The 24,610-nt window shown below is 31.5% G+C and overlaps 1 protein-coding gene across 9 annotated transcripts in view; it reads right to left on the bottom strand.

The window, feature by feature from the left end:
* LOC143254405 (protein FAM13A-like) overlaps nt 1-24,610 on the bottom strand; it is a 69,533-nt gene that overhangs the window by 14,071 nt on the left and 30,852 nt on the right. For 7 of the 9 annotated variants that reach the window (XM_076509520.1, XM_076509519.1, XM_076509522.1 and 4 more), the window contains 11 exons: nt 21,593-21,800; nt 20,043-20,167; nt 18,700-18,773; nt 16,940-17,145; nt 14,675-14,872; nt 10,044-10,620; nt 6,875-6,977; nt 6,571-6,636; nt 5,753-5,811; nt 4,078-4,136; nt 3,494-3,575 (listed from right to left, as the gene is read on the bottom strand). In XM_076509520.1, the coding sequence (XP_076365635.1) occupies nt 3,494-3,575; nt 4,078-4,136; nt 5,753-5,811; nt 6,571-6,636; nt 6,875-6,977; nt 10,044-10,620; nt 14,675-14,872; nt 16,940-17,145; nt 18,700-18,773; nt 20,043-20,167; nt 21,593-21,800 (1,757 nt within the window). The remainder of the gene's footprint in view (nt 1-3,493; nt 3,576-4,077; nt 4,137-5,752; nt 5,812-6,570; nt 6,637-6,874; nt 6,978-10,043; nt 10,621-14,674; nt 14,873-16,939; nt 17,146-18,699; nt 18,774-20,042; nt 20,168-21,592; nt 21,801-24,610) is intronic. The other 2 variants (XM_076509525.1, XM_076509526.1) reach the window with 1 other exon arrangement.

The raw sequence follows: 24,610 nt of genomic DNA, 5'->3' as shown, positions 1-24,610 counted from the left end.
GCATGATCCAGCTTCCATCAGGGCACGTGGGGAGGGTGGCATCAACCACAGCCAGTCTCTCTCAAGATTATAGGAAAATGATCACTGCCTCATGGATCATTGTCAACCCTCCATGAAAAATGGGAAAATAATGAAGGAGAGCAAATAGAGAGATCAAAGCAGTGAAGGACTGACTAGGCACATGGAAATAAGTAGAAGAACCTGTATAGAAAAGAGAAAGGTTGTGATTAGAGATCATACACTCTACAGAGCAACCCCTCCTATCAATACCAGCACTTCCCCAGAGAGGATGATGTCCATTAAAGTCCCCCAGGATGAAAAGGAGAGACAGCAACTTTTCAATGAGAGCATCAAAGATTGATTGATCATGTTTCTCCAGGTGACAGACAGAGAAAACAAACAGTGATGGCATAACCAAAGGAAACACAGATCGCTACAGCCTCCAAGAGTGTGTCAAGTGGCAAAGACAGGGTGGATACATGCTGATCAACCAACAGTGCACCCCTCCATGCACTCGTCCATCACACAGCCTGTCATTTCTGTATAACGAAACCTGCCAAAAGGTGACTGTATCTTTCTTTAGGAGGCACAGACAGATCTGTCTGCACTCCCACAGTAGCTGTGGAATGAAGTGCAGCAGCATACGTCCGAGATGAGGTGGTGGACAGCAATTTTCGAGCCTCAGGATAAGTAATGTTATGAATCATTTTCAAATGCTGCACCTCTTTTTCTTCCAACCATTTAGGGCAAGAACAAAAGTAGGAGGGGTGAGAGCCATTGCAACTGATGCAATGAGGGTCTGTTTCACACTCATAGGCATCATGGTCTTTGCTGCTGCAATGAGCGCACATCAAGGAACCACAACATGACATCTTCGAGTGACTGAACCATTGACACTGGAAACTTCAGAGAGGGTTTGAAATGTATGGCCATACTCTGCAATTAAGATAACCTGCCTTGATGGTAGCAGGCAGATGTGGTGATGTAAATGTCAGAATGATGACACTGGTCAGCACCATAATTCCATCTTTGTGAGTGGAGATATGCCGCACTGCAGAAACTCCTTGGGTGGAGAAACTAATGAGAATCTCTGACTCTGGGATGTTCTTCAAATCCCTCTCAACAATAACTCCTCAAGATGAATTCAAAGTAGCATGAGGTGTAACCTCTATATGTATATCCCCAAATGCCTTTGAATGCAACAGGAGTTCACTGTGTTGAGATGTGGAAGTTTCCACCAATATGTCACCAGATCAAAACTTTTTTACTGACTTTGGAGAGCCAGCATGTCCCTCTAGTCCCTTCTGAATGAAAAAGAGAGACACTTGCCCTAAAGGTTTGTCTGAAAGAGAATGTAGGATAAAAAATGAGGTACAACAGATGTTGAAGATTGCTGCTCAGAATCTTCAAAATGTGGTCATTTACCTATGGACTATTTTTTCACTATTTTATTAAGATTTTTATTTGGAGGATCCATAATAAAATAAAAGGAAACTTCAGTGCCTGCCAGAGTTTCATGAGAGCACTATACCCAAACACCAGCATCAGATATAATGTCCACAACACCTGTTGAGAACATCCAACAATGGTACTTGATTGACTCTAGCCCAAGTGGACCAGTTGATTGACCAAAGGGGGTCCCCAGCCCAAGGCCACCTGTCTACAGGAATTCAAGGCCAAAGTGGTGTGTTAGGGTTGGACCTCTCAACCACCAGGATCCTCTCCTCCCCTTTATGGGTTGCCATGCACGGCAAGCACGTGGGTGAATGTTTAAATGTCAGAGGAGGTAAACCGAAAGAACAGAATCTTCCCTGGGAGGTACCCTCACCATTAAATACGTTATTGCCAGTAAATAGTTAACTATTTCTCAGAGTTCCTACGTGATGAAGCAAAACCAAAACTGTATTTGTGCATACCCACCAGGTACCTGTCACAATCAGCAAAAATTTTTCACGAAGCAAAACTTTTGAAAAAATATTGTTGTGCAGTGTTATTACTATTTATAAATAAATTATTAAACTTTTTTGAAATATATAAAAATAAATCAAGAAGTAAAGCAAACAATTATATCTTCTCAATATGACCTTTCTACTTTGTTTCTACTAAAAACAGGTTGCTAAGTCTTTCAAAATTTTGCACATTGAGGATATGAACCAAATTTTTTAAATGTATTGGTATATACAATTGAATAACCAAAAAATCATAAATAACTACACCAATACCATAGAATTCCACGATAATTTATTAAATTTAGTAACTAAGATGTATTTCAATTTTAAAAAAATATGAAACTCTGAGCAGACTAAAGGCACAACCTACCTCATTTAAATCTTGGATTGAAAGAACGCGATAGCCCTTTCAAACATCAAAATGGCCTAGATAACTGCTCTGGGAACATTCTAAGCTGTTGATTGGTTATTCACGTCATATATTGAAGTCAGTGTATATACGAAATTGGTTCCAAAAATGTAAGCAGTAAATGAGGCCAGTGTTTGATTTAGTACATAAGCCATATATCAGCAAAATAAAAAGATATGGGGTTCTTATTTTATATTCTAGCTTGTCAGTATTGGTAAGTTGAGTTCCTGATTTGCATAAAACAATAGACCAAGTATTTTCACATCACAAGCAGATAATTTTAAACAGTGCTGCATTCAACATACCACGACTCACTGAAATCCGTATTTGGAAGTGTCTTTCAATATTTTATTTTAAATTAAGAAATTAACTCATATATAACATTAAAGTTTGAATTATGATCTACAGTTTGATTCTAAACTTATTTATGTAAATTCATAAAATAGTAGTTGAATAAAATATTGAATGCAAGTCAACAAACGAGATGACACTGCCTTCAACCTGTAACAAAAGAGTTAAAATATGAATTATTAGCCAAGATTTTATGGGACACTAATTGGTATAACAAATAATAGTAGTTTAATAAGATTTTGAATGAAAGACACTGGAATTTTATGTCACATGTAGTAAAGAAAAGATAGATAACAAAGCAGAATAAGGAGACAAATGTAGCAAACAGTATGTAACTTTTGCACACAAAAACAAGATTAGTTGTATTAATGAAATTTCTGTATTAAGGAAATGTTTGTGAAATTACAAAGTTAGTATGACTCAAAGTGTGATAAGTCAGAGTGTATGGAAATGTTAATTTGAAGCATAAACACAGTTTTGTCTATTGTACAGTTTGAAAGTTCAATTTGCATAAATTCAACAATTCCTAAATGCATTTAAAGTTTTTGTTTTGTTTTCCAGTAAACCTATATATATATATATATATATCTGGTTTTTACTCTAATAAACTGTTACAAAATCAACAATTCAGGGTAATAGAAATTAACCAGATCTAATTAACCAAAATGTAAATTAATATTAGATTCCAAGAGTAAACATAATTATTGCAATGTATGATAAATACAACCCTACACAATCATTTATAAAATAAAACAATCCTTAATTTGCAGTCAACAATACTTACACTTCAGGTCCTTCCTGGCTTCACTCAACCCTTGGAGAAGCTTTTTAATCTCTGGATAATTCATCTTCTCTGCATGAGATGGCTAGAAAATAAATTTAACTCATTTTTAGATTCCATACAATGCAATTTTTACCTTCCTGTTACATTATGTGAACTTCAGTTTTACACATGTTGAAGGAGATTAATATCTAGTATCTAATCTTATTATTTAGTTCACTTCATATGTCCAAACACCATTATACAGTCAAAAATTAAAATGCTATTAGTGTTATATGAAAAAGTTGTAAAGTGGGGTTGGCTCACATATGTAGATTTTACATCGAAAACCTGAAAACATCTAGGGTATTCTGAGGACATGTCCTCCCAGAAAAGGTATATGATATTAAGTTGTTATATATGTAAAACTAGTGGTGCTATAGCACCCTCAGTTCTTACACCCCTTGCAAGACAAATGACTGTTAATTCAAAGGAAAAACGTTACAGTGTATTCAAATGAATACATTTTGTAAGTTTCTAATTTAATAAATTATAAACCATCAATAAATCCAAAATAATCAATAATAACAGATCCATACAATACTTACCCTGAACCCGTGTTCTGATTCAAATGTTTCTTCAAATTTTCTTATCTTCTTTTTCAACGCTATAAAAAAAATCAACAAAAACTTCAGTTTTAAATCTTACAGGAACCAAAAAAAATTTATTTCTCATAACTTTATAGCATCATTGTGTTCCTTCTTTTAGTAAATGATCCAAGATGTGCATTCATATTTTTCATTTTTACTGAAGAATGTTTAACGATTTAGCAAAACATTTGAGCCAATAATGCTCTGGGTGTTAAAGAACATGTTCTATAAATTCTTATTATATTCCAACTACTTACAATTATAAGAAAGCAAATGAAACTTTTTACTGGTTCTGGGTTCAATCCCAAACCAGATGGGACTATGTGCTCTCTGGTACATTCTAAGACATTTGGGGAGTACTTCATATTCATGTTATTTGCTGGTAAGATGATCAGTAAGCAATGGTCTTTTGCCAACTTATACCACTTTAACTATTATTCCAAGGATCAAAAGTACAGACAAGTTAATATCAGCACTGTAGGCTTTGAGAACACCCATTAGAAGATCTCAGTCTCAATGTTTTACACATTTAGAAATAAGAATGGCTAAATTTAAAAGTTTTAACACTACCTACCTGAGATTATCAAGTTATTAATGTCAATTAAGCAACAGTTTATGCACAACACAGTATAGCATCAAGGATGTTTTACTAGTGAAACACCTCAAGTACTACACCTTTCTAATGAATGTTTATAGTATCTCCCTTATTTTTGTTTATGTTTAGATGTCACAGGTTGGAAACTATGATGGTCAACTTGGGATCACGAACTATATGATTTGGCTGAGCCTGTAGCAGGAGTTAAAGACTATAAAAACTATGATTTGCCTGAGTAATAACTGTATTATAATGAGTAATTTACATTCAACTCTGTTCCTTACTTCTTTGAAGGATCTCAAATAAATCAAAGAGGTAAAACCTAAACAACAAATGTCAAAATTTTCATACTAGGGGAGCCTGAGATCTTCTTTTTAATTTTTCCTCATGAAATTAAGACCTTAGAACTAACATAATATTAAAATTTGATTTACTGGCTAGATTTTGATGCCAACTTTGTTGATATACATTGATAATAAAGAAGTTTAATTAAATGTTCAATGGTTGTGACACTTGCACTTGGACCTACACAATGCAAATGGGTTGATGCTTGAACTATCAGATTTGAAGTATGTAGCAAAATATCAGATTTCCAGATATTATTAATATTATTACAAGCAAACCAAAAAATTAGGTATGGTTTAGATAGCAATATATTAAAAATGCAAAATTTTAAAAAATAGAATGTAATACTTTTTTTTTTGCTCTTTATATTAAACTAAGAAAAAACGTACTTAAAACCAATTACCACCAAGCCAAGTAGTGATAAATTGAAGATACTAATGAATACATAATACACAGTAGTTTAAATGACTTACTAAAATATGTATTATTAGTGTTGTAAACCAGAGAGAAAGAGACTCAATTAACATTGTTTGCATATGTACTTATTATAAGGTCTTCATATTAATTCCATGACCATACATGTACAAAAATAAATTTTGGCTTTAAACAACAGAAATGGGAAAAATACAATACAAAGTACAAGATCTCTCCATTGAATCTGTGATTTTACAAATTCTCAAGAGAAGTCCTTACTGTGAATTTTCTTATTCACTTGCTTCACAGTTACTGCTTCTTCACTACGCTTGTGAGGACTGGCAAATAAAAAACATACCATACACTGAAAACTATACATTACAAAACCTTTAAATGATTGCACCTCCATTCTATTTACTAAACACACACACACACGTATATATACACACACTACATATTTTAAACATAGAGAATCAAAAATAATGTTAACAGCACAAGAATGATCGAGCCCAACCTTCTGAAAAACTTTAGATTCTTAAGTAAGTGTAAGTGAATTATTTCACTTGCAAGTGTAAGTAGCTTATATAGCTACATTCCAGTTGTTAGTGTATACAATGAGTTATCCATTAAAGAAATAAGCTTTATCACGGATTCATCTTGATCCCTTCACAGAATTCCAAAATATTGTACAGTGATGTCTTTAGGATTTCCTATACATAAAGTTTGCTACCAATCTATGTAGGAGTCAAACATGTTACAATATACAAATAATTTTATTCATTAGACTCAGGAATATCTGATCACAAAAACAAATATTTTTTCACAGAACAAATTGTCAATAAAGCAAGCAAACCCAACATACCATAAAACAATCACATAACCCAAACATCCTATCCTGCACCAAACTATACAAATTGTGTAATGTATTTAATATCCATGCTTAAATATATATAACAAGGCTTCAACTGCAAGTTTTCAAAAACAAACAGCATTTCACTACAATATCAAATTATGAAAATAACAAAATCAGCTCTGATAAAGCAAATTTAATTGTTTCACTGAAAATTTTTAAAATAAATCTATGCTAAATTGTGTACCTTTTATGAAAGATATTTTGTTCCACTGGAGGTGAAGGAGGAAGACTTGGGTCCAAATGAAGGCTGCTAAATATTTAAAAAAATGAATATCCATTTCAGCAGTTCAATACCCAAAACTTTAAAATAATATTTTATTATTTTCAGATTTAAAAAAAAAAGACAATAATTTCACAGTAGCTTACATAAATCTATCCTTAGTACAAAACACATTCAATAAATATTCTGTGAAGAAAAAAAATCTTTAAGTAAGTTTTTACAAGTTTATATTTTTTATAAAATAGAAACCAGTAAACTGTTTGCATACTTTGATTTTCGGAGATAATGGAAAGAAGGAGATAGTGCAGTATCATCTTCACGACCAGGCCTGACTAACGGCCAGCTATAGCGATGCTCAGACAATACTGGTTCTAGAAGAAAAACAATTCATAATATAGCCAAGCAATTCTAAACATATGGAATTTAATCTGGGAAACATACAGTGTGAGTCACTTATTTTACATACAGAGACAAATACATATAAAGCTACTGAAAAAAATTAAATTACAAAATATAGAATTAAATAATGTGGTTTAAATTTTTACTAAGAAAATAAATTTTAAATAGTGTCAGTTTATTCTAATAAACTGCAATAACTTTAAACATGTATATCAACCAATTTATTTACTTAGATTTTAAAAACAATAACCAGAAGGATCTTACTTTTCATATTGAATGAAGTTCTTTGCTCAAACTTTTAACTAGTTTCACTTTAACCTTTCATTTTTATTCAGCATTTAGAGTAAACTTAGTTTTCCTACAAAATTATTAAAGAATCATCGTATCAAGGTTCTTTATCATTTTTAAAAGAATATTGGGTGATAAAATCACCAAGTAAATATTAGGTGTTTGACAAATGACAGACAAATCACTGTTATTGCATTTTGACATGTAGAAAAAAATAAACCTTAATGATAACAATTTCTCCAAATTAAACTAGTGATTCTTGATCCACAACAAAAGTACTGACTAGCCTAAAGGTAATTAGTGTTTGTTTGCTAACCTAAGCATTTTTCCAATAACATGATGAGTAGCATGTTACAGCACATGCCAGAATAAAAAATTAAAGAAAAATAAAATCAAAACTAACTCATTAAAGAGAAGTATTTGTTGAACACAGTGTCCATTAACCCTATTACCATAGGCATCCTTTAATGTACATGTCACATTATTTTAGTCACATTTAACCTTTTATGAATCTACTTTTTGTTTACGCTTTACCAATTTTCCGTATTTTCTCTAGGCATCTCCTATTCTCTATTTTATACAACACCCTTCCAATAAGGACTAAATTCAATGTAAATTATTTACTGTAAAGACATCAGTTGCTTAGACAAACTATAGTTTGTGTAGCTTTTAATTTTGGTTGGTTACAGACCCATCGAATAGAAAATCAGACTCTTCTTGCCATACCTGTCAATCCTCTTTCAGGATTTGTTAATAGTTTACACCTGTGTATAATTCTATATTATCTATAACAAACAGAAAGCTAGATTTCACCTATCAAATAACATATGTTGTTTCCTGAAGACAGAATTGTCAATTTCACTGTTTAGTACAAACACTGTTCCCACAGGAAAGCTAATGACAAACTTCAATAATTTTGTAATGGTTCTTATCACATAGTTAGAAAGCCAGAAAAATTGTGATAGTTAGGGGAAATTGTCTAGTTTTTTGTGTGCTATAACTCTATGTTTTTTACTCATTTAATTAAATAAAAATTTATAGCATTACTGATATTAATATGAAACAAAGTTGCATATCATCAACAGCAAGACAAAAGAAGATTAAGGTAATTTCTTCATTTCTCGTTTTCCACATTTATTCATTTCTCGTTGTAAAAATAACTAAAATTAAAAATAGGAATCTCTTTAGGTTTGTTACAGTTTGGTTTGACAAAATAATAATAATATAATAATGCTTCACAAGACACACACCTGAGCAGCTTGTGAGGAATGTAATTCAATAGCAACATGTGCTTTGTATTCCCCCAGTGATCTACAATTAATGATTGTGTGAACAGCAGTTAAACATTGTTTAAAGGGCAATAAAACAATTTAATTTAGCTATAAATAGATGTATACTTTCACAAGTATAAAGCTACTTCCCATAAACAAATGTAGTTACAACTTGAAGTAATTTTAGAAAGAAAAGGTAAATTTGATTATGTTTTGGTGATTACTAGGTCAGTCAAACTGACCAACCATAAGCTACTCTGAGATGCTCAGATATATGAATTGCAATATTATTATTATTGTTTATTTATCTATCTATCTATCCATCCTTAACTAACCTGATGAGATATCTATTTTAATATTTCACTTACCCTTTTAATAATCAACATGAAGAACAAGAGATAAATTACTCACACAATATTCCTTTTTCTTGCAGTTGATTGTTGGGGAGATTTAACCCTACATATTTTTATAATTTCTTTATACTAATGGTAGTGATGTATTAAATAATAATTTATTTAAATAATGCACTAAAATATAGACAATTTCCCCCAGTTCTCAACATGTTCCGGGTTTTTAACTATGTGACAAGAGCTGTTACTAATTCATCCAAGTTAGTGATTAACTTTCATACAGAAACAAATCTTGCACTCTGAGTGAAACTGACAATATCACGTTCAGAACCCAGCATTATAAAATACATTATTTGATGGATGACCATCTTGACTTCCTATTGGTACAGGTAGCATGTAGTTAAACATGAAAGGGAACTATAAACAAATCCTGACATGGAAGATGTGGTGAGAGGAATTCTGGGGTGGGGGGTAAAATAGAGATGAAAAGATATCTATAGAAAATGTGTCACATAATTCACGATAGACGAAATTCAGGATTTTTTTTTTAAATATTGCCCCATAAAATTAAGAACTTAACACTTATACACTATTAACTTTTGAGTTAGTGGATAATATTTTATACTCTATCTGTTGGTGTAACAAACAAAAAGCAGTTTACTAAGATTTTGAGTGTAAGACACTGAAACCTTCGTGTTAATGGGAAGAAAATTAGCATAATTTTAAGAACCAACCTACTGTGACACAATTAGTTCAGGGAAACATTCCTCACACAATTATTTGATTCATGAAAATATGTACAAGAATATTGAAGTAAAGTTTCTAGGTAGACAGTCTTAAAGTTACATTCCACAAACAAATATCAAAATGATATGTAAGGATGAGGATGTTTTATATTTGACAGTGAAACTACGATACTTACCTATGGTTTTGAAAGAATATCAGCTTCTCTTTAACTTATATCACCAACCAAAATGTTTCACTTCTTCACCATAGCCTGGTTTATGATTTCTTTTTAAATTACTCAAGAGTAGCTGATATTTTAAACATTTTTTTAATAGTATTCAACTGTTTGTTAAATTGTATACAAGGTTTAGTGTGTTCAAAATAAAAACTATAATAAATTTACCAGTTCCATCTGCTCCTTCATATAGAGAAGTAAAAGCGATAACAGATGAATCATCTTTTGCAGCACTATTTTCTCCAGGAGAACCATTTTTCTGATCATTTTCACCTCTTCCCATAAGTAAGTTTTCCATGGGATGAAGTTCCAACATTGGGTGTGACAAGCATTCTTCACTATAGCCTTTGTGATGATGGTGATGAGAATGATGACTATTGTGAATTTCATCATGACCATGAAAATTAAGATGATCCACAAAGGTACTACGAAACTGACCGTCAATGAATTGATTTCCTGGCATATTGTGAATAGTGCAAATTGTGGACAATTTGTGTGTTTCCTCTTGCTTTCTAGAAACTCCCTCAGTCAAGTGCACATTCTCCTTACAAGGCTCAGAGTCAGTATGAGAAAAAGAACTATCATCATTCAGAGATACACTGACACCACTGGTAAGTCTGTCAGGAATGCTGCATTTTCTTTCCTTTTCTTCTGAACTTGTTTGATTTTTACTGTCCAAATCCAGACTTCTGTGTAAGGTTCTACTTGGAGAACGTCGTATTTTACCAATAGGAGATCTACGAAACTATAAGTGTGTAAAATGGAATGAATCAAGATGAGATGAAAACTTATTACTTTTAAATTAATAACATGTATGTCTCACTCTCTCACTATCAATGTGCACCTCTCAGTTGTATTGTGCATAGATGAAAATTAACCGAAGTAAAAAATAGAATTATAATAGTATTTCAATCAATAACTCAAACATATTTTAAAATTAATATTGTCATTATATAATAAGAATTTAGTAATTCACAGAGAAATATGTAAAAAAAAAGAAACTTCCAACTTTTACAGAGTTCCAAGAAGTTCTGTCTGTAAACAACGTTTTTATGAATTATTTTATGAGTTATGAATTTAAAAACAAAGCTTAGCAATTCATGATGACAAAAAAAAACCATCTGAAGTGAAAATTTATTCTAAAGACAACAGGTATTAATATTAAACATTTAACATAAAGTAAAGTAACAACGTTCTTAGGTCATCTTAAGGTTAACAAAGAGAATTTGCAACTAACCATTGCTGGGCACATTTTAGGAATGAAAGTGTAAACAGGTATGACATTGTAGGGGGCACAACAATTAGATGTTAGATTATTAAACAATATAGCTATCAAGGTGTTCGTTTATATTGGTTTAATCTTGGTTTTAGTTGTTCTACAATTAGAGCTTCTTTGATTTCGTATTTGTTTATATTTGTTTCCCGACTTAGTATATGGACATTTTCTATGGTTATGTTGTGTTTATTTGATTTGCAGTATTCAAAAATGTGTGAATGCGTTTTGTTGTTTTTTGTTCTTTGAATCTAGCTTCCATTTTTCTGCTTTTTTCTCCGACTAAGAAGTCGTGGTAGTTATCACATTGTATTTTATAAATAATGTTGATGTTATGTTTGTCAGTGTAGTTTTTACATAGTATAGACCTCAGTTTTGCATCTGATATTTAAATGTATTTAGTGTTTACTGGAATGTTATGTTCTGTTTCAAGTTTCTTCTAAATGTTGGTTATTTTTTTTACTAATATCAGGAATATATGGTGTGCATCAATGTAAAGTTTTATAGTTTGTTGTTTCTTTGAATTTAGTATTTTGTTTATTTGTTGTTGGTCCAGTTATGTGTGTGTTTTAGAAGGAAATTTGTTGATGTTGATGAAGTGGTTTTAATTTGTTGATTTCATTGTTAATTTTATCGGGTGAGCATAATTTTGTGGCTGTGTTTATTTGGTTTCTTAATGTGTTGAATTTTTGTTTTGCTTCATGTATAGGAAATGTATAGCCCAGTATGGGTGATTTTTCTGTGGATTTCTGTTTTGAACTGTGCTTTTCAGTTCTTGTGATCTTGAGATTGAGAAATACTATTTGGTTAGTTTTTTTTTCATGTTCACAGGTGAACTTAATGTTAGGGTGTATGGAGTTAATGTCACTGAAAAAAGTAAGTGTGTGTTCTGTAGACATAAACCCAGTAATTTTATAATCAACATACCTGTACCAGTATAATGATGGATGTAAGGCTAAATTGATTGCTTGTGATTCAATCTGTGTCATAAAAATATTGGCTAGAACTGGTGACACAGGATTCCCCATACTTAGGCCATTTATTTGTAAGTAGCTTTGATCATTAAATATGAAGTTAGTTTTGATGGTAGTGAATTCTGTAAGAGTTGCTAATTTGTTGCTTGGGATGTGTAACAATGGGTTGGGGTCTCAGATATAAAGTTATAAAGGTAACTTACAGGCTTTAGTAGTTGGGACTTCTGTGAAGGCTTTATGGTTCAGTTGATCAAGAATAGATTTAAAGTTAAAAGAGTCTTTTAAAAAGGATCTGGCTTTTACATATTTAAGAAATGCCCACAATATATATATTTACCAAGGTTGTAGTTGAATTATTCATAGGCCAACTTTATGGGTTGTAGTGGACAAATGGGTTTCTAAGGCTTGGGATGCCATATAGTTGGTCTTGCATAGGTAGGAATCATGGTTTTCTGAGATTCTATTTTCATTTGTAGTAACATTTTGTTCAGCTGATTTTCAGGTGTTTTTGTTGAATTTGTGTGTATTGGTTTCTATTTATTTGTATCTAATGTTATTCATTTTTTTAATGTACTCATTTGTGTTCATTATAACTATTGCATTGCCTCTATTTACTTTACAAATTTTAATGTTGTCCTGTTTTAGGTTGTTTATAGAATTAATATATTTTTTGTAACTTTTTTTTCAGTTATAAAAGTTTCTGTCACATTCATACATTTGTTTTATAACCAGCAGTGATGACTGCTTCAACTGGTAAAATAACAAAAGAAAAAAATGTTAACTAGTAAAAAAATTCTAAGTTAGTTTATACGTGTATTTTATGAGCAAAAACTAGAAATTTAAAAAGTTTATACCATATTTCATGCAACTTGGTAAAATATTTCTCATGTAAAAATGAAGAATTTCAGTGATTTCCTTCCTAAGGTGGCAGGATTTATCTCAAAAGTCAAAAATGTAGTATCATATTTCATCAATTAGTTAATACACACACACTCACATACACATAATACATTAACCTACGTACTATTACGTCATTTATATCTATACATGAGCAAAATCCTATCATTAAACACATATGTTAAATATATAGTATCATTCAAACATGTACATAAACAACTAGCTTCATGAATGCACACAAATACCTATCAACATAAATACAGGTTTCCATCATGTTTTGCTTCTAATGTCCATACACACAGAGGGTTAAATACACTTTAAAAGAACAACCATGAATATATTCAGTGTTCCCATGCAATGTAATTTCCACTGTAGCAATCCCTTTCAAAACAAAAAGCTAGTTAGCCATAGACAATATTTCTTAAATCTACTATGGACTGTCCAGTGTATGACCATTAGCTTCCAAGCCCATGTTCAAGCAAACCAAAGGATTAAAAAAATCTACTGATGCTACAAAGATGAAGTTCAGAGGTATGTTATCACATAAGCTTCATGCAAACCCAGTTTTTTAATAACCTTTCTAATAGAAGAACTGTTGAATTCAGTGTGTAGTTTGAAACAACTTTTGTAGTGTGAGCCTCTAAATTTTGAATCATTGTTTGTTATCTTCCTGCTATCAGTACAAGAAGGTATTTAAACTTCATTATAATGGTCTTTTTATCAGCATTCTTTTTCATAACTAAAGAACCCAATCTGAAATGAAATAGTTGCTCCAAATTGGCTTGAATGTTGTTTTTAAGCCCACTGCTGTTCCAAACACTCTGCTCAGTAAGATTTAATGTTTCAAAATGTTGTGTCCTTTAGCTCCAAATTGCTTAATCTTAATTTATAAGTACCCTTATGCAAGAAAGACTATATACCATCCCTCCAGCATTGAAGCTATACATATTAGCACTACACTATCAAATGGTTCCATTTGTACCATAAAAACGATATACAAGTCCTCAACGTGTTGTATGAAGTGTTACAGTTTAAATTTGTCAATGTGCCACTTCATTAGCACATTGTAATTGTTATGAAAAAAATGCAATTAACCCCCTTGTTTTACTCAACACCAAATATGAAAACTGACAAAAAGTCTTAGCACTCTGCACTGTTCAGTAGTTTCTAACATACTATATGTTTGCTTTATTTTTGAATTTTGCACAAAGCTACTCGAGGGCTATCTGCGCTAACCGTCCCTAATTTAGCAGTGTAAGACTAGAGGAATGTCAGCTAGTCATCACCACCCACTGCCAACTCTTGGGCTACTCTTTTACCAATGAATAGTGGGATTGACCATCACATTATAATGTCCCCATGGCTGAAAGGACGAGCATGTTTGGTGCAACTGGAATCCGAACCTGCGACCCTCGGTTTATGAGTTGAATGCCTTAACCCACCTGGCCATGCTGGGCCCATAATATATGTAATTCTACTGTTAACAAAATGCATATGTTAATTATCAAGTTCTTTTTATTATACGTATAAGCAAAGTTCTAAAAATTTATATTTGCAGTAGAATATTGTTTGTTTAAGACATATTAACTGCAATTTTTGAAACATGATATAACATCAAGAATGTCTATGATACTTAGAGACAAATTAAATCATACCGGAGCAAGACGTTCAGCACTTCTTCTGGCTTCATGTTCATCATTTAATTCTTGGTGTTGTGAAGGTTGAGGCTTCTGATTTTCAATTTTCACAGGTAATTCAAGATTCTTGGAGCCATTCACGTCTCGACGCTTTGCCTGAGGTGGATGAGGGCTTAAGTCAACAAACTGTTTCTCTCGACTTTCTACATTAAGAACCTGAAGTATGTAACAAATAATCTGTAAGAAGGTGTAAACTTTAACCTGCTGTTCAAAAAACCAGCCAAGGTAATTATGGATTTTTCATTCAATAAAGAGTAACAATGTGATTTTTAATCTAACTTTTCAAAGTTATTTATGTGATTAAAAATTAATTCATGGTGAACCTCTACTTTTTAACTTTTACAGCTGTACTGTATGTTTCCTTCCAAATTACTTCCGTATCAGTTTGGAAATTTTGTAGGACTACAAGGGTATTCCTCTTTCCAAAGATCACGTGTTTCAAGTTCAGATACCTGACGAAAATATCACTTTTGTATTTACAAATAAACCTGGCACCGGAAGAGTTGTTCAGCTACAAATGTGGCACTGAAAGAGTTAAAATGTTTTAACAACTAGACCAAATAAAGTTAATAGAACTTTAACATCAGTTGACAATGTATTACCTAGAACAAGTGAACTTCCTCTATTCTCAAGATAGCTGGTATGGATATTAAAACTGTTGCAAACTCTCTTTGTTAACTTAAAGATGGCCTGAGAAGGTCGAAACATTGTTCTGTACTTTCTTTCAACTATAGTTTTAATATCCATATCAGCCATCTTGAGAATACATTTTTATTTCAACTGGGTTTCTCTTCAACACAAATTACTTCACTATATACAAGAAGTGCAAGTCTATTGTGTTTCTTTGCATACTGTGTTATCTGTTTAAACTCCCTTATTCCTGAACTTATCTATATTATATCACATTTAAGCGTACACACTCATGGGATACTAACGAAACTAAGAAACTTAAGTCAAAAAATTATCAATAGAAGAAATGAAATTTCTTTCATCCAACAGTACAGAAAGGAAAAACTAATCTGTAATTTTGTGAAGATAAAACTATCCACGAATCTTAATCAGTGTACAGACATCATTCTTAATTTACAGAAAAAAAAACAAGCAAACTATCCACAATTCTTAATCAGTGTACAGACATCATTCTTAATTTACAGAAAAAAACAAGTAAACTATCCACAAATCTTAATCAGTGTACAGACATCATTCTTAATTTACAGAAAAAAAACAAGTAAACTATCCACGAATCTTAATCAGTGTACAGACATCATTCTTAATTTACAGAAAAAAAACAAGCAAACTATCCACGAATCTTTATCAGTGTACAGACATCATTCTTAATTTACAGAAAAAAACAAGCAAACTATCCACGAATCTTTATCAGTGTACAGACATCATTCTTAATTTACAGAAAAAAAACAAGCAAACTATCCACGAATCTTAATCAGTGTACAGACATCATTCTTAATTTACAGAAAAAAAACAAGCAAACTAGTAAATGCTGTGTTAAACCCAAAATACAAAGAATTAAATGACTTATGGAAACAAAAAATGAATCTAGACTATCAATTGGCCTGCTGCATTCAACCAGACATTTATGGACTCATACAATGCCACATCAGTCAAATCAACAGTAAGAACGACAAGAAAAAAAATCTGCCACAACAAAAAACTACACAAACTAAGGTGCCAACAATAAAAAAAGATGCCAACACAATGAATTATCAAGGACTGCAAACCCTCTTTGTTAACTTGAAGATGACCTAAGAAGGTTGAAATGTTGTTCTCTACTTTATTTTAATAAAAGTTTAAATACCCATACAAGTTATCTTGAAATACATTTTTACTTCATGTAGATTTCTCATCATCACAAAGTTTACTTCCTATTTTTATTACAATGTTTAATATAGTACCCTTATACTATACTTAACTTTACCTAGAAATTGTGAATTTAAAAAAAAACTTATCTGATACACCACATAAACCCTATTTATTCATAAATTACAGACATGCATCAATAAATGTACACAGAAAGTAGAAGCAAACAATTATTGATAGTATCATTAATAATTATATATCAAAAAGCAACTTTAAAGATTAAAAGGTTTTTGACAATGTAATTAGTGTATAATATCTAAAAAGTATATAAAGTAATCTAACTTTAGGAAGATAAACTGTACAAAAATAGAACAAACTCTGATATCTTTATATAAATATGTAAAAGACCTGTTTCTGATCTGCATTATCTTGTACATTCTCTATTGATTCTTTGGGAGTAATCTCTTCATGACTACTGCAACGACGTATTGATGTCACATCTTCAGTAACTGGTCCCCAATCCAAGAGACGTTCCTCAGAGTTTGACCTTGAGCTCTTTGGCTCTTCCTCTGATGTTCTACGCTCCTTACGTTTTCTTTTATGGGACAAATGAACTAGGACAAACATGGAACATTAGTCTACACTAAACTTGCAATATATAAGTAATATATACGTGTATGGATGGATGTTTTTATATGTACCATACTTAGAATACTAACTGAAATTGTGAGAAAAAAACAAAGGATGTGAAAGATAAATCCTATGCAAATATTAACCCCTTTATCACAAGAAAAATAATGAACCAGAGCACAAAATTTTATCAATAATTTACACTTTCACTGTTGTCATGCAATGAATCAGAAAGTGTTAACTTAAATACAGCCTATAAATGTACAGGTAGTCATGTTTTATGAGAAAGATAATAACTGAGCCCAGATTTTTACCAATTACCTTGCTACAAATGCAAGTGAGAAAAAAACCTTGGAAAGAGTGGCATGAATGAATGTGTAGTGACTTAAAATATGCTACTTAGAAGAGATAACCAAACCAAAAGATAGAAACTGGCATCAGACCACAAACTAAGGATAAAAGAAAGCGAGAGAAATTTACTTTTTACAGAAAGATCTGAGTTTGAATTCTTTATCAACAATCAATAACAGTTTGTTCAATGATGTAGAAATGAAAGATATAAAAATCAATACAAAATATTTAAAATGAAGCAAAGTGGACAATCAGTACAAGTTTAATGGCTTTGCCTTAGTCAATGATTTCAGTGATCTACATACAATTCACAACACCTTGACAAGGACAGACATGCAGACTCAACCTGATCCATCACATCATTCTATAAGAAACACCAATCATTGAACACGATTCATTTTTCACCTAGACAGTAATCCAAACATACAGAAACATAATATGTTATCTTGATAGGAATGAAACCGATAGAGCACTCATAACCCTGGTTTAGCTTTGACAAGTCATGCTACAAATGTTATTAATGCTGTATGAACTTGTGTAAAAACTGGAGAAAAAGGTGACCAAATAATTTGGATGAATCATGAAAAATAATACAGAACAACTGGAAAAATATTCCAGAACTGTACAATGGAAAATAATGCATGGTAGCATGAAAACAGTGTAATATGTTGTGTGAACAAAGAGCCAAGATGCACATATTATTACACTATACAACTTACTTGAAACAGTGTAATATGTTGTGTGAACAAAGAGCCAAGATGCACATATTATTACACTATACAACTTACTTGAAACAGTGTAATATGTTGTGTGAACAAAGAGCCAAGATGCACATATTATGACACTATACAACTTACTTGGTTATATTTTGTATTTTCAGCAATACTGTCTAATGTCAATAAATTCACCACCTAGTTACAACTAACCTGTGTATAGCTTGTACTTCTATATTTATTTTACAATACATATATATCTACACACAATAATAAAGTTAGTGCTCAAAATTTATCAAACGAATATTTTTAACAGTGAAAACCAGTTCACATGATCAAAAACACTCATTTCAAAACTTTAAATTAAATAAAAAATTCTTTAACTCCAAAATGCCAGATTGAAACAAAAAAAAAAAAGTAAACATACTTCTGCTTTAATAATATAAATCCATTACAACTAATAAAAACACTTACCACTATATGGTTCTTTTGTATGTTCACCAAACAGATGTTTTGTTATTCTTTGGTTTATAGTCTGTTCCACAACTCTGGAATAAAATTTAAAAAACATTAATTTGTTGTAATATTTTATTAAAAGCAGAAACAAAACTTATAATAATAACTATCTAACTATTTGATATTATACAACTTGGTCTTATATTTTCTTTTAAAAACTACTTAAAATTCACATACTTTTGTTTCATCTAACAACCAAATACTTAGCTATTTTCATTAGTATTGTATTCAATTTCTAATTACATTCTTACCTTAACTTAGTAAAAGATTTGGGTTCCATTTTCAAAATTATTAAAACAAACAAACAAATACTTTAACAACCTCTAATACTACAGCAAGAGAGTTCTGAATGTGAACTATATTTCAGTAGTATTGTGTAACTTGATAGCATGATCATATAAATGAGTTTTGAACACAGAATAAAAACAATCCCAAAGATTATAATTAATAATTAGTGTTTCATTCCAAATAGAAACAAATTTAATTACTAACTGTCTCAAACACACAAACAATGAAAAATAGTTAATTATGTGTGAGTATGTGTGTTTTTCTTATAGCAAAGCCACACTGGACTATCTGCTAGTTAATTATGTAATAACTGTTTTAGAAACTAATGATATTTCTAAATTGTTTGTAAGGTTTCAACAGTATTTTGAGTTTCAAAACTGAAAATCTATGAGACATTAAGCATACTGAACATAAGTTGGAGATAAGTAACACATGTAGTAACATGACTGTAAAAACTAAAACATGAATTTTATTTTGGCATTCTTTATCTTTAATACACATATTTATAAGCACTTTTCCATAAAGTGTGTAACTGTCATGAAACATTACATTTCATCAACAACAACAACAAAAACAAGGCTTAGATCTCCAAGATTTTCATTAAAAGTAATTTACTAGAAGTTTCTTCAAAATTAATTCCCTATTAAGTCTATTAATGTACTTGAACATGCCCTGAAAGAATGTAACATTATTGTCCAATCTTATACACGAGCTGACATTCATATTGAAGAAACCTAGTAAATTGCTTTTATTATTAAAAAAAAGTTTTGAATTAGTAAGGAATATATGGTATTTGGTACTTTACTCAGCATGGCTGAAGTTGGGTTTTAATATTTAAGTCCAAGATGTATTAAAACTCATTACTCTCCAAGTTAATTAAGTTTCAGAGTTTCATTCTATAAAAACATATACATGTGTTATTTACCAATATGATGCAAAAACTATTAAAGTGTATAAAGTTGTAAAATACACGGAAAATAAATTTTGATTCTAGAATTAAATGTTTCATTTACCTATCCACAATCAAAGCAGGAACTTGCTTCTCTTGGATAACATATTTTTCTAAGGGTGGTATAACAATGGACAAAGGCTCAAAAGCCAAAGACTGACTAACTGAAGTTGGAGCAGTGGCTATCCGCTGAAAGAGACAAAACAACAAATGTCCACTGCTTGTTACTGTGGGCATTTTATAATTCAGATAATATAAATCTGCATTACAGATGTAACTAAACAAGAATAATGATCTTTCAAAATGTAACCAAATGAAACTATGAGCAATTCTATTTTGTAACATTTACAGAAGCGAAAAATGTTGATTGATTGTTTGTTTGCTTCTGAAATTCACACAAAGCTACATGAGAGCTATCTGCACTAGCTGTCCCTAATTTAGCAGTGTCAGACTAGAGGGAAGGCAACTAGTCATCACCACTAACTGCCAACCCTTGGGATACTCTTTTACCAATGAATATTGGGAGTGACCATCAAATTATAATGCCCCCATGGCTGAAAGGATGAACATGTTTGGTGTGATGGGATTAGAAATAGGGTACATAAAATAACACAAAGTTACTGAAAGAAATTGCATGAATAATAATTTAGGAGATTTTAGAGATTAAACAAATTAAATTTGAGATTTTTTTGATAAAAAGTATTTATAACCTTAACATAAAATCACTTTTTGCTTGGAATATTCAACACTTTCAACATATATACTCATGAAAAAAATTTTTAGTGAAAATATTTCATTAAGAGTTCCATTTCTTTTGTCTACAAAAGACTCAATGATTACTAAAAGCTTGTGAAATTTCTTGAAAGTACATAAAACATATTAGAAACAATAATATGGAAACTAAAATGGTCTATTTGATCTTACAAATGAAGTTGAATTGACCAAGCCCATTGTAAGAAAGTTAATTATTTAAGTTTTAACTAGAATATTAGCTTGTCCTAACTCAGACTCAGAAGACAGTTATATTTTAATACTAATGTAATAAATATAGTTTACTCATCTTACAAAACAATGCAGTTTTGTGATTTAGGGTCACACATTTTATGGTGAAAACCTGGCAGTGAAAGAAAATACAAATCAGGTTCATTAGAAAAATAAATTCTGACCTACAAGCAACTCAAGAAGTAAAACTGTATTCACGTTTTAATGTCGAGGTCAAGGGCAAAGTCACAATTATTACAAAATACAATTAACTGTTTAGCTAATAAAAGTTATATCTGAATTGTTAAAATTTCTCTCAGTTAATGAAACATTTACTGTCTAAGTAACCAAGTATGATAATCAAATTTTACTGAAGGAATATCACCTTAAACAAAACAACTAATAATAATAAGATTGTATCTTAAAAATTGAATTAAAGTTTTAAAGAGCAGATCTAGTGTAAACATCTGATACTTTGTTTTCTTTTTAGTTCATGTTAAATATGAATATTTATCTTAAACTAGTAAGAATGACTTAACAGGGCTAAACTTTACTTGCTATGTTACAATAAAACTATTTCAGAAATTAACCTGACAGCCTTTTAATAATAATAGATCTACAATATAAATCTACCTTTGGTTTTTCTGAATCTACGGGAACTGACAGTTTCGAAGATTTCCTTTCTATCGTTAGTGGTTCCTTTTCTTGTCTAACAGCAGAAGTCTTTGTTGAATATAACTCAGAGTCACCTTCAAATATTGCATAATAGTCCGTAATAAAGTATCCAATCACTTGATTAGTTACCGACTGATCTTTTAAACCTTTCATGTCATCAGAGAACCTGCAAAACAAATATAAAAAGATAATAAAAGTGTGTAAAAACTATAGAAATAAACATAACTAGAAGTCCACATAAACTATTTATTTCTATTATCATACAAGCTCTTGTAAATTTCAGAGGTATAACAATACATTTGAGTATTTCTGTCAATAATCAATTTCAAAGAAAAAATTTATTTCAGAAGATTTTTTATAGAATTCTGACAGTGTCAGTAAAGTTAATTTTTAATTTCTAACTCTGATGCAAATAGAATATTAAGTTATTAACTGCAAGAATAACAACAAAATAATTTCTCAAATGACATTCTGATTTTATGCATTATAGAAAATATTTCACACATACCAATGCAACTGATAAATTTCTAAAAACATAAAACAAATTCAGTACCAATTTAAAATATTTGCACTACTTTTGGAATAACAAATATAACTGTGGTTTGGATATTTTATGTTTGACAACCGACTAAAACATATGTCATTTAAAATTTTGATAATTACCATGCTCTACACTATCTTCCATATTATGAAATTAACATCTGACACATAGGTTTCTATAAGAAAATGTACCTTTAACATTTTTTGAATTATAATAAATTTTAAGTAGGTACTTTCCTCTAAAATACTGAAAGTTTTACCTTCTTGAGTTGGACAATACAAACTTCTAAATGCCCTTTATGCATTATAAAGCAAGCATTACTTACCCATAATTCTCCACACTTTCATTTTCCATGTGATTTATTAAAGAAGCATCCAGAATGTAACATAATCTTTGCTTTCCCATCATAATTTAGATTTTATTGAAAGATGCTGATGTGAACTGTTGCACAGACACAAAATGGAAAGTATTTTAAAGGTAGATATCTATCTGAAATTCATATAAACTCTAAAAACATAAAATTCAAATCACATCAACTTTGCTCTGAAATAATAAAAAGCCAGAATATCCACATTGAAAAAGAGGTTGGAACCAATGACGAAAAGAAACCAAAAATATAACTCAACAAGTTACAGACAGAAAGTATATTTTAACTACATGAAATACATTATCCAGCAAAATCAGAATACGAGGGCTGTTCAAAATATGCGGACTGACGTCATAAAACAAAATGTACTTTATTTAGAAGTTACAGGTCTGGGACCCCTTCAAAGTACTCTCCCCCCCAACACACACACTTATCCCAATGGTGTTTCCACTTGTTGAAACAGTCCTGGTACGCTTCTTTTGTAATGTCCTCCAGCTCCTTTGTCGCATTTGCCTTAATCTTGGGAATTGTCTCAAATCTTCTTCCTTTCAAGGGTCTTTTGAGTTTGGGGAACAAGAAAAAATTGCAAGGAGCAAGGTCAGGTGAGTAGGGGGGGTGGGGAAGAACAGTGATCGAGTGTTTGGCCAAAAACTCACGAGTTCTGAGGCACAAATTTCGCAGCAACGCAATGCATCTTCAATTTTTCAGTCAAAATCTCGTAACAAGATCCAACTGATATCCCACACTCTTCAGCAAGCTCCCTGACAGTCAGACGTCGATTTGCCCGCTCCAGGGTGTTGATTTTGTCGACGTGTGGGTCATCAGTTGACGTGGAAGGACGTCCAGGACACTCATCATCTTCAATGGACTGTTGACCATCCTTAAAACGTTCATGCCACTTGAAACATGCCGTACGCTTTATAGCAACATCACCGTAAGCCGTGTTAAGCATAGCAAAAGTTTCAGTCGCAGATTTTCCAAGTTTAACACAAAATTTCACAGCAAGTCCTTGCTCCTTCAGGTCATTCATTCTGAAATCTGCAAAATGAAAAAATAACACTTCACTTAAAACCACGTAGCTAATACACAAATGAAGATATCTGCAATCGGGAAATGGCGTCGTAATCAGCTGATCTGTGTGAACCTAGCGACACCAAGCAGATTCCCCTGGAACCAACTGGAGCTGCGCAACTCAAACAGTCCGCGTATTTTTTAACAGATCTCTTACAAACAGAATCGGACAGTAATTCACAGAACTGGATACAACAAATGATGAGTGGAGTAGGCCAATCTTATGAAAAGACTGCACCTATAGGACACTAAAAGGAAGGCATTTATCTCAGCAAGATACTTACTCAAACATGATGCTCTTTAATTCAAACAAAGTTGTTGGTTTTATGAGAAGTAATGGTGTACCAAATCTGTAAAACTAATTATGGGCCATAGATGATGACATAAACAGACAGAAGAATACAATGTCTTTCTCCTGCAATGAAGGTTCTGAGACTAATAGCTCAAACATGAATTATGAAATGTCTTAGTCTATACATGGTAGCCCCTCTTCATCCACATCTGAAAGGTCAGTGAGTCACACAAATTAATCACATTAGTCAGTGCTCATGAAGAACTAAAGAAACAACCACATCAATCTCCAAGCATAAGCTCAATGTAAGTACAAAGAACCATAATTATAAGAACATACAGAAAAAAAAAAATAAAAATAAAAACACAGATGATCTACATCCTGGCTGAAGCTAAAACACCTAGTGGTAACAGTAGTCTTGTTTCGTATCTCTAGTGCCATGCACATGGAGGTGGGAAAGGTACCTATAAAAGCATCATTAGCCCTCAGAATGTATATATGTCCACTTTCAGAAGGCAACATCCTCTCAGGATAATTCATTGCAGAAGGTAATTTTTTTAGAACAAATTAAGAGGTAAACATTACATCCAAGAGTCCCGATATGTATATATTTTTTTTATTACATATAATTTCATAATCTTGACTTATGGTAGATGGGCAACATAAAATACTTGAGTTTCCTCGAACAAATGCAGAAGTTTAAGA

Source organism: Tachypleus tridentatus, chromosome 6, assembly GCF_004210375.1.
Source record: "Tachypleus tridentatus isolate NWPU-2018 chromosome 6, ASM421037v1, whole genome shotgun sequence".
In the NCBI taxonomy this organism is placed as follows: Eukaryota; Metazoa; Arthropoda; class Merostomata; order Xiphosura; family Limulidae; genus Tachypleus; species Tachypleus tridentatus.
Note: the sequence above shows the minus strand (reverse complement) of the source record. Positions and strands in the feature narration are given on the sequence as shown.